An 11610-nucleotide genomic window follows, 5' to 3' on the forward strand; every position below is an offset into this window, starting at 1 on the left:
GCCTGCCTTCCTGCCTGCCTTCTGTTCTTCCTTATTACCTATATGGTGAAATTTGCATTAAATGGCATGATTCCTTGCCCTTTTTAATAGACATTTCCAGCTAATTAAATGACAACTGAGAATTTGAAGGAAGTACTGGCTTTTTTTTTTTTACTGGCTTTAGCAAAGGTTGACGTGCTAATATTTTGTTTGGGATTTTTGCATTTATGATGAGTAAGATAAGCCTTTAATTTATCTTTCTCAAACGGTTTTTGTATAATTTGGTATGGGGATCATATTGGCCTCATACAGTAAATTGAATAATGTTTCCCCTTTTTATAAATACTCACGTTTAAATGATTAAAACAAAAACAGTAACAACACAGTGGATACCGGTGTTTAAAGTAAAGAACATTATCATTAGATTTGAAGTCTTCCCTGTGCCCTCTTCTAATCCCGTCCTCTTATCTCCTCCCTCAAACATAACTGCTTATTAAATTATTCTCTTCTTTCTTATTTCAAGTTGTGTCTATTTCTGTCCCTAAACCATTTAGTTTTACATTTTTTAAAACTTTATTTGTACCTTTTTTTTACTTGTCAGTATGTTCCTGAGATTAAGCCATACTGTTACATATAGCTGTAATTTACTAATTTTCATGGCTGTGTAATATTTCATTGCATGTCTACTATAATTTTTTCTGCTATTTTAAGGGCATTTGGGTTGTTGCCAGGTTTTTGCTATTACATTAGTGCTCCTATCAATATTGCTGACCACGTCTCCTGGGATACGCGTGTAAAGTTTCTCCAGGGCACTGACTTTCAATTTTTTTTGTTCCCAACCCAATTAGAAATACATTTTATGCTGCAATGCAGTATACACAGATACGTCTGTAAGTGTGTACCTGAAACAGAAAGTTAAAACAATGCCCCCTGGATATTTTCTGTGTGTGTATACTTTCTTTATGCTAGTCTTAACCTTCTGAACTGATCTTGTGACCCAGTAGGTCTCTGGCTTAGCACAATCAGGCAGCCACCTGCCTGTGGGTCAGACATTGGATGTACAGCAGGAAAATGATCACACAGAGTGGACTGGTCTGTATTTCCAAGCTCTAAGCAGTTCTACTCTGTCCTATAGGATCGCTATGAGTTGGAATCAACTCGACATCATTGGGTTTTTTTAAGCTCATTGTAGCCTACTATTAAGTCTCAGGAGTAAGCCAAAGCATAATAATCCTGTTGGGTAGAGCAGAAAGTTGATCAGCATATGGTGAAGAGAAATCGTGTTTAAGTAAGACTCTGGTTACAAAGCTGGTAGAATCATAGTGGCCTTTTTGGAGTGAGAGCCCTTAGCACACCTTCTTTTTCATTCTTGAGAGATGGCAGCTCTCCTGTTCCCTGTATCTCATAGCTTTTTCTCATTTTATGCAACGCATCTTCCAGCATCTTCTTGAGGAAGGGGAGCATGGAAAGTAAATGTTTTTGAGATTTTGCGTGTTTGAAAATATCTTGGCTGACCATAGAATGCCATGTTAGATATTACTTTTCTTTGGAATGTTAAAAGCATTTCTCTTTCACCTTTACAATTCCAGAGTTGCTGTTGAAAAGTCTGAAGCCATTTTGATTCCTTTTCCTTCTTGTGTGATTTCTTTGTTTCCTCTGTGGAAATATTTGGAGAGTTGTTTGTCACCAGTGATCTAATCACATAGAGATGGAGCTTCTTGTGAGTCTGGTTTTACCATTGTGCTTGGCACAGGGTTGCCCTTGTAGCCTTGTTGGTGTATGCCCTTGAATTTAAGGGAAAGTTTTTAAATTATTTCTTCCTTTGTTTGTCTCCTCCACATTTGTTTTTTATTGTACCTCTTGGTCTAGACTTCTAATTCTTATCTCTTCTCCTATTTTCTACCTTTGTCTTTTTGCACCACTTTGAAAGATTTCCTTAACTTACCCTCTACTCACTTTATTGAGTTCTTCACGTCTGCTATTGTCCTCTTAATTTCCAAAGACTCTTTTTTTCTCAGAGTGCTCTTTTTCTATGTATAAAAGATCCTGTTCCTGTATAATAAAAGTTCTCTTTCTCGGATGGCATTAAGGTTTTTTGGGGTTTTCTTTTCTGTCTTTTTGAGTCTTCTTCGTTTTGCACTCTATCTTCCATGTTAGAAGCTTTCCTTGGACATTTGGAAATCTTTTGTCTGCCTCTCATGACAAAGAGTTGGAATCTAAAAAGCTTGTTCTGAGTATGTGAATGAGGCATGTTGACTTGACTACAGGGTGATCTGGGTGGGCTGTTGGGTTGCACCTCTCATGTCAGTACATTTAGAGCTCTATGTCTTGGCTAATCATATTTCTCATAGAAGAACCTATATGTTGTACCTGGAAGGGCCAGGTCTGGTTGCTAGGTTCTTAGAATCAAGTGAGGGAAGAGAGGAGGTGGGGCATACCTCTGTACTTAGCATTTGGTACACATATACTGTCTCTAATTGCCCTGCTGGTGGTGGCAGCTGTGGTGGCAGTGGTTTATAAAATGCCCAAAGTTCACCTGGTCCTGCTGTCCTCCATTCCAAGAGACATCTGTTAAAGTCTTTACCTCCAACCCTCTGCCAGGGCCGGGGAGGGACATCACCAGTGGCGAGGAGTAGAGGAAGAAAAGCACTTACAGCTAAAGTCTTGGCCACATCCTGTTCCCTTCATTCCCAGGTCAAGAGGAACTTGATGCTGCTTTTTTACTCTGCCTTTTATTTTTTTCTCACTACTGGCTTCAGTTTGGCCTTTTCCATCTGCTGACTGAAAAACTTAGTTGTTATCCATCTGTTTTCTAGCTTCCAAAATTTTGTTGCTGTGTCTATTTCCCTTACGCTCATGGATTTCTCAAAAATCCTGTTATTTTACTCTTTTTAATGGGATGTAGGGGGACGGTGAAGTTAGATGCCTTTGTTCAGCCTGATGCCTTGACCCCTAGAGTTCCTGTCTGTATCCTCTCATGGTTGTCTCTAACCAAAAGCCTTTATTAAAATATAGTCACATATTTAAGTCTTTTTTTTTGTCTTGGTTAAGAAATTCTTCCCTACTGTGCTACCACAAAAATTGTCTTGTAGTACCTCACATCAGGCATCTGGCTTTCACATGTTAAGTATGGAAGACCACTGTTTCTCTGCTGGCGGGCAGGGCTGGCGGGCAGGGCCAGTGCAGCTGCCAGTCATGCGAGTCTCTCCGGGCTCTAGACTCGGGGACATCTGTCAGCACTACACAGCTGTAGGATGGTGCTCACACTGCTGAGCAAGTCCTTCCCACCCTGGTCATAGAGACTGGAAAGTGAGGACCAGTGTGGATTCCAGTTTTGCCTCTTGCTAGCTCTGTGATTTGGGGCAAGCTATCTAACCTCTTAGTGTCCCCATCTGTAAAATAAGGCATGGCCGACTTTGGCCTGGAAAGAGGATACTTTAAGAATCACAAGTAAGTAAGCTACAGATTTCATTTTCTGATTCAGTTACTGTATATTCAGCTCTTCTATATCAGGGTACAAAAGGCAGTGTGTTATTCTGGAATAGTGGGAAGACTAGGTAGGAGAGAGGTGTTTTTAAACAGAACGGACATGCTTGCATCTTTTTTTTTTTTTTTTTTTTAAGGACTCTCTAGGTGTTCAAGGCATTCTGTAAATGAATTCTCTTGAAAGGGTTAAGTCAAGCAGGTCTTAAGTAAACTATAAATTATACCATTTTATGTGTTTTGTGTTTGTTTCACCATAGGATATATGATTGGATGCCTGAACAGCCAAATATATTCCAAGTGGAGCAGTTGGAACGCCTGAAGCAAGAATTACCAGAGCTTAAGAGCTGTTTGTGCCCCACTGTTAGCCGCTTTGCTCCCTCCTCTCTGTGTGGGGAGCCTGATATCCGCATGGATGCCAATGGCATCGACAACGCGGGGAATGCTTAGCTTTTACTGCACAGAGGCTGTTTGGGGGCATGCACCGCTGTTCTGGGTCTTCACTTCTCACTACTGAGCATTGTTCATCTATGCCTTTTGGGTTCCTCAGTCCAATGAAGCAATAATGAAGTATTTTACTATTTCTCTACAGTTCTTGCTAGAATTTCAAGTATGCCATTTAAATCACTTGGCCAGGTATAATTACCAGTCAGTCTCTTGACCATGAGAAGATTTATTGGTTGGTAAATATTTTAAACTAAAAATGTAAACCTGTAATGTTAAACAAATGCTCATTAATAGCATAACTCTTTGAAATTAAATATATGACTATCTCATCTTTTCGCTTGTTAACAGCTTTTCATTTGATCAGGTCTGAAATCTTTAGTGCTTGAGGAAAATGGCTACGCATAGTTATACCTGACCATGGGAAAAATAAGTACCTCAGACGCATGCGTTTGCACCGGTAATTCCAACTGCACAAATCTTCGTGCCATCTCTGCACATATGTCTTTTTACGTGGATTGACACGCCCGTTTTCCTTCAGTGTGAACCTTGAGATGCTGCCATTTCCCGTGTAACCAAACCCAACACCTGTGTAAACAGCCTGGACGTGAACCTTGAACACTTGTTTCTTCACAAGTCTTTCAAAAGTTGTTTCGCAGAAAGGTCACAATTTCAAAATGCTGCAGGGTAATTTAATGTAAAATATTAGTAAGAGGACGTACGTGTTGTATACTTAGAGTAGGTCACATGTGTAAATTCTATCCGATGCATGCTTCAGGGTTTAAGCATGAGATGGTACACGTTTACTTAAGTCCTTGCATCTGTGGTGCTAGGTGAGTGAGAAGGTGCCAAGGACTGAAAATATTTTGTTGCCTAAAAGAAAAAGAAAAAAAAAAAGCCTGTTTGTAGGCATTTTAAATATGCTTATTTTAAGTGTCTCTCACTACCTATTACACACCGTTGCTTTGTGGATTTGTTTTGTGAGTGTTGTACAGTAGTTCAGTCTCCACGCAGAAAAATAAATGTCCTGAATTCTCATATTGGTATTCTTTATTGGTTAATGTGTATCATGCATGTAATTTATTTAGAAATGTAGAAGATTCAACTAAATGTATATGCATGTTTTTTTTTAAGATTATACTAAGATTTCCTTCATTAGAAGCAGATTGTTTGGATATAACTGTAACTTAAGAACGAATGTTAAATAAAATGACACAGATTTATTTTCCTCATTATAAAATGAAATTTCAAGAAGTTGTTACTTTTATAGAATCAGTTTTATAATATTGTTATGAAAAATTGAAATTTAGTGTCTAGCCTAAAGAGCTGGCTTGTTTGCATCTGCATTTTACTGCATGTTATTTGCTAGGCAGTTTATTCATGTCTTGACAGACTTGGGGAGTAGCTGAGAACCGAAGACTTGAAATTATATATTGTATCTTTTTTTATTTTTTAAGCCAAGCAGTACGGTTTTGGCCAGGTCTTAATTGTGTGAAGATAGGCCTTGAAATCGTATGGTATTGTTTTGGTGACACTGATGTTTAATGGAAAATAGTTTAGAAAATGGAGTATTCTGGAAAGGTTCTGTGTGCTTTTCCCACATTGAGATTTTCCAGCATTTTGGTGTGAATTAGGTAGTTGTAGAAAACTCTTGAAAAAGCATTTTTTTTCCTCATCTGCAGATCTTAGTACAGTACAATCACCATTACGTACAGTAATTTGATTGGCCATATGTATGTGTTTCTAATCCTGTTCCTTTAGTTCACCCTGTGCCCTTCCAGTTCCAGCTCCATTTTGAAGGTAGAGGGGAAGCAGATCATGAAGGGAAAAAAGGGGAAAGCAGAGAGGACGAGGAAAGGAGGTGTGTGGAGTGCGCCTAGGCAGTTTATGTTTATTGAGAAGAGCTTACAATAACTGCTTCGCATACAGACAGAGCCTCCCTGCTCACTTTTCTATCTCTTCCTGCCCATAAGACCCAATGCTAGTAGATAATTAAAATATAACAAGCAATGGCTCTTGATTTTTACAGGGCAAGTCCAGGCTCTGTGTCACTAGCCACTGCCGTAAACACTCGGCTCCAGCCACACCTACCCAGAAGTCCTCTGCTCCCCACGGACACTTTCTCCCTGCCAAACTCTCATTTCTGCCTGAGTCGTCAGTTTTGTTTCTTGAGCCCTTGCCAAAGCTTCTTCAGGAGGAACGAATCAATCTTTTACTCCATAGCATTGTGTTCGTAACCTTGATCACATGTGTCACAGAACATTCTAGATAGGCGTGGTTAGTGTCTGTCTCATCTACCAGGCTGTGGGCTCTCCAAGAGCAGCAGCCTTATTTTATTTCCACAGTACCTGGAACATAGCAGAAGATAACTGTTGGAATGGTCAGGATAATTAATTCGTATCAAATGCCCTTTTGAATTAAGAGATTTAGTCATGTTTACTAGGAATGTAAACTTTGAATTGGTTTACATTTTGATCATTGGGGTGGTTTATTGATGTCAATTTTGAAATGTAGAGGTCTAATGTTAAATTATTTTATATTTTTCTGGAACTGAGTGAAATATTTGATAAAATGCCGCCATTGTCCTGATATTTTCTAGTCTCTGAAATTATGTACTGTAACTGGGTGTCAACATGAGGAACACAGCTCACTCCTGTGTCAGTAGTGCCTGAGAGCTACCACAGCTGGCCTCCTGCCACCCCATTTACCTCAGTCCCGTTGTTCCCTTGTGACACTCATCTTTCTTTCTCACCTCCAAGCCCCATGCTTAGGCCTACCTCAGAACTGCTTATCTGAAACGCCTTTCTCTGCTGTCCTTCAGTGTCCAGCTCAAGTGCCACCATCTCCATAAAACTTTCCTCAGCTTTTGATCAGTTTCATGATATTCTAAGACGGAAACAAATGCAGACAGCCTCTAAATTGCACTACTTCATTTTGCAGCTGAGGTAATAAACCCAGAGAGGTTAAATGACTTACCAGGTTGGGACTAGATTCTGAGTTTCATGACTTCTAATCTGGTGTTCTTAAACTCTGTTGCCTTCTGAATTCTTGTGGCATTTGTTAGCATGTGCTTTCTTATAGTCCAACTTTTTATGTGCCTGTTACATTTCCCTAATAAGATTGTGAGCCCCTTAAGGGCAGGGACTTCTTTGCATTTCCGGCACTATTATAGTGCTCTATACTTAGTTATGAACTAGATAAATAAATGGTGGTGGCAGCGATCCTACTTTCCTAACTCAAATTGTTTGACAGTGTACATGCAATTTTATATAGCATGCTTGGCCATTTTGTTTGGAGTGTGTCATGTGCATGTGTGCATGTTTGCATGTGGGGTTCTCACTTGTGCCCTGGTTGCTTGGAGTCACATATTTGATGAGCTACCCTAACCAATGAGCAGAAAGCTGGAAGAGTAGTGGTTATTATTCCACTGATTCAATTGGAAGATATGATACAGCTTTTCCCCAGGTGTGATTGCTGCTTCCTGGGCAATATACCTAAATCCTGTCGCTGGTGGACTGATAGTGAAGAAGGACTGGCTTGACCCTGGAGGGAGGCCACCTCATTAGTCCTGGTGGACAGTCGTTGCCCTTGCTTCCTCTTCACAGCTGTGACTGGATTTTGGTGGTCACAATACTGCTGGTTTGATATTCTAGGCTGGATAATGGAGTCTGGTTAATATAGATTTAGATACAACTGGTTTACTTTCTTTTACATTTTAGCTTTGGGCCATGTAGTTTTTGGGTGGAAGGCAAAGTATGTGTCTTAGAAATATTGCCTAATTTTTGTATTCATGATGAGAAATTCATTCAAATATTACCTCTTAATGGGCTTATATGGTTTGAGAAATGTATTTGAAATGTTAAATATAGTGCAAGAGAGTATATGATTAAGGCCATACAAGTATGTGTTGGGGGAGTTAAGAAGGAGTGATTGTGGAAAACCTTCATGGAGCTCTCAAGCCTTTACAGAAAGGGGTAGACGTCAGCATCGTTATGAAACCAGTTTGGGGCACAGCCTGTGTAACCTCTGAGGCCAGGGTAGTATTTGTGATGTGTTCAGGTGGAATGAAGGAGCCATCCTGACAACAGAGAGGAGATTACGAATGCCAGATAGAGGCTTTACATCCTTGGAGGAGATAAAGGTTTATTAACGATTTTAAAGAATGGAAGTGACATGAAAGACACATTTAAAAATAATAATGAAGAGAGAGGTGATATTAGTACAGGAATAATACAAGGAGAGGGGCGGGGAGTAATCATCTCCTGAACTGATTCAAATGTGCCCCTACCGCCTCTGATGGGGAACAGAAGTGTGGGCGGGATAGGCAGACTTAGGAAATCACTTGCAAAGCCAAACTGTGTAATTTTGCAGGAGGAAAGCCATCAAAACTTAGCAAAGGTTCAGTGGTATCCCATGGTTTCCAATGCCATTTATAGATGATTGCTAAGTATCTCTTCAGCCCAGACCTTTACCCTGAACTCCAGATGTCTGTCCACATCTTCACTTGGAGGCCTACTGGGCATCTCACACTTAACGCACCTCAGCAAAGCTTGTCCTACCTCCTTCCCCACCTCTGCCACCAAACCTGCTCCCATCCCATCCCCAGTAAGTGGTACCTAGGAGTCTCCCGTGGTTTTTGTCTTACTGAAACCATGCGGTTATTATAGCTTTATATTATACCTGATTCAGTGGCTGCCCAGTTCTTTTTCAGAGTTTTTTATTCACCGACGTTTTCTTAAACGTTTCGTAACTTGAGAATCACCTTATCAAATGCCAGAAAAGCCCCTCTTGGGAATTAGATAGGTGTTCGATTTTCTAGATTAACGTGTGGGAAGGATTAACATTTTAAGAATAAATTTCTATCCACAAGACAGTATGTGTCTCCATTTATTCAGTATATTTATGTCCTTCAGTAAGATAAAGACATAAAAATTCTGGCTAAATGAAGACACATGTACATGCGTCAGTTTCCCATTTAGGCGTTGTATGTTTTTTGAAGCCCCTAGGAATAGATTTTTTATTTATTTCTATTACATTTCCTTAAATACTTTTCTTCTGCACCAATAATTAGCTTTTTTTTGGTCTATTGGTGTAATATCTAGCTACCTGGATAAACTTACTTGTTAGTCAAAATACTTTGTCATTGAGTCTATGGGATTGTCTAGGTAATTGATTGTGTTATCTACAGTGTGTTTTTCTTTCTAATTTTTTCATAACTATTGTCTTATTTTATTAGCTAGCCAGAATTATAGGCATCATTATTTCTTTCCTGACTGTAATGAGGATGTAAATACGATGGCTGCTGAAGTTTTCTTGCACGTGTTAATTAAATAAGATGAAGGATGTTGAAATGACAAATGTTTTGTTACGTATATATTTACCACTTTATTCCCATAACTCCCTCTCCCCTCAGATCTAAGCAGCCACTAACCTACTTTCTGTCTCTATAGAGTTCCCTGTTCTGGACTTTTCATGTGAATGGAATTATATATGATCTTGTGTGACTGGCTTTATTCACCTAGCATAGTGTTTTAAAGGTTCGTCCATGTTGTAGCATGTATCAGTACTTCATCCTTTTTTATAGGCAAATAATATTCCACATTTTGTTTATCCATTTGTCAGTTGGTAGACATTTGGGAGTGTTTCCGTTTTTTGGCTATTATAAATAATGTTGCTATAAACATTTGAGTACAAGTCTTTGTATGGACACAGGTTTAAATTTTTCTTGGGTGTGTACCTAGGAGTAGAATTGCTCATGTGGTAACTCTGTGTTAATTGTTTAAGGAATTGCCATACTGTTTTCCAAAGTGACTGTACCATTTTACATTCCCACCAGCAGTGTGTGAAGATTCCAAAATCTCCAGGTCATCACCAAACTTATCTGACTTTTTTATTCCAACCATCTTGTTGGGTGTGAAGTTATTTTTTTGCTCTTAATCTCTTTTTAGGGGAGGATGGGGGTTACTTTTTTTACTAGATTATCAAAGATCTATGTCCCTTTTTTAAAACTAGTCTTTAGTATTATCCTTCCTATTTCATAAATTATTGCTCTTGTTTAGTTTTTAAAATTTTTACTTAATTTGGATTTATTTTGTACTTTTCTTGTTTTTTGAGTTGAATCCTAAATCACAGATAAATCTTCCTCACTTTTAATAAATTCATTTAAAGTTATAGATGTTTTCTGAGACCTGCTTCTGCTGTGTCCTGCAAGTTTTGATATTGTCATTAACTTCAAAATAGTTTTAAATTTCTCATTTGAGTTTCTTTTTAACCTTACCTCCAAATGTAAGGTTCTCTAGGGTATACTTCAATGGTTCCTTGTTGTGTTGTAATCAGTAGGGCCTACGTGATTCCTACTCCTCAAAATTTGTTGGCATTTTCTTTGTGTCATATATATGAACAATTTTTCCAAATGTTAAATGGATATTTGAAAAAAATGGACATACTATTGTGTGTGTGTTTGGTCAAATATATTTGTGTATTCAAACTTGTTACTTGCATACTATGTATTTTTTTTAAGTTCTTGATCTACTGAGTTCAGAAAAGGGTATTTTTTCATTTCCTGGGATTATGAATTACTCCATTTCTCCTTGTAGTTCTTGTCAATTTAGTTTTATGTGCTGTGAAGGTTTTTAGGTGCACAATGATCTGTTAATGTTTCCACTTGTAAGTGGATAGTGCCATTCACCAACACGGCATGTCTCACTGCCCCTCTAGGTGTTGTCTTCACTTTTTCCTTTAGTGTTTTGAATATTGTACATTATACTTAAATTAACAAATATTTCAATTTAAAGTTTTCTGTTGGTATCTAAGTCTGATCAGTATTACTCAGTGGCTTTATTTTTCTTTTTTTCCAAATAAACTTAGAATGCATTTCTTTTCTCCCCACTTCTCTCACCAAGAGCCTCCAATGTTAGGAGTATCTGGAAATGTAGCTCCAGATTGTAGCTGATTTTTTAAACCCGTAGAAGCTATGGGCTCAAGCATAGCAGCCATTGTGAGGATGACGCAGGACCAGGCAGTGTCACGTTCTGTTGTACGTGAGGTCGCTGTGAGTCGGAACCAGCTCTGTGGTATCTAAACTACGACAACAGCCAAGGTTGAGTGTACCATTTCTGTATTACCACTGTGTATTTCATGTCATCCTACTGGATTCATTTTTGTGGGAAGGGTTGTTTTGCTGATATAAATTATGTAGTATATTTTAGATAATGTGTAGGTGATAAACTTTCTGGGATGTTTGGCTGGATAATGGATATCATATTCAGAATAATTTTCCCTATGAATTTCAAAGTTTTTATGTTGCTAATAAAAAATATGATACCAAATCTTATTCTCATAGTATGTGGTTGTAAAAAGGAATGAAGAGGATATCCATATACAGTGTGGATTAATATCAAGGCTGCATTATTAAATGGAAGGAAAACAAGGCGCAGGGCTTATGGTATGCTACCTTTTATGTAAGAAATGCATGTATGTTTGCTTATATTTAAAAAAAATCATGGAGGACAAATCAGAACTTAATTAAAATGGTTTTCAATAATGGGGAAGGAACAGGGTTGAGGGAATAGTGGATAAACTTTGCCATACTACTTTGATTTTGGAATCTTAAAAATATTTTACATAATTAAAAAAAAAAGCCAAGTCAAATAGGAGTAAAACAACCCCGTGAAATTTAAGACAAACTGAAGCTGATCAGCCCAA

At 38.4% G+C, this 11610-nt stretch overlaps 1 protein-coding gene across 4 annotated transcripts in view; it reads left to right on the forward strand.

Annotated features, from left to right (window-relative positions):
- GPCPD1 (glycerophosphocholine phosphodiesterase 1) overlaps positions 1 to 8974 on the forward strand; it is a 59327-nt gene extending 50353 nt beyond the window's left edge. For all 4 annotated transcript variants that reach the window (XM_064275802.1, XM_064275803.1, XM_064275804.1 and 1 more), the window contains one exon: positions 3723 to 8974. In XM_064275802.1, the coding sequence (XP_064131872.1) occupies positions 3723 to 3912 (190 nt within the window). In that variant the 3' untranslated portion in view covers positions 3913 to 8974. The remainder of the gene's footprint in view (positions 1 to 3722) is intronic.
- The last annotated feature ends 2636 nt before the right edge of the window (positions 8975 to 11610 follow it).

Source organism: Loxodonta africana, chromosome 24, assembly GCF_030014295.1.
Source record: "Loxodonta africana isolate mLoxAfr1 chromosome 24, mLoxAfr1.hap2, whole genome shotgun sequence".
Taxonomy (NCBI): domain Eukaryota; kingdom Metazoa; phylum Chordata; class Mammalia; order Proboscidea; family Elephantidae; genus Loxodonta; species Loxodonta africana.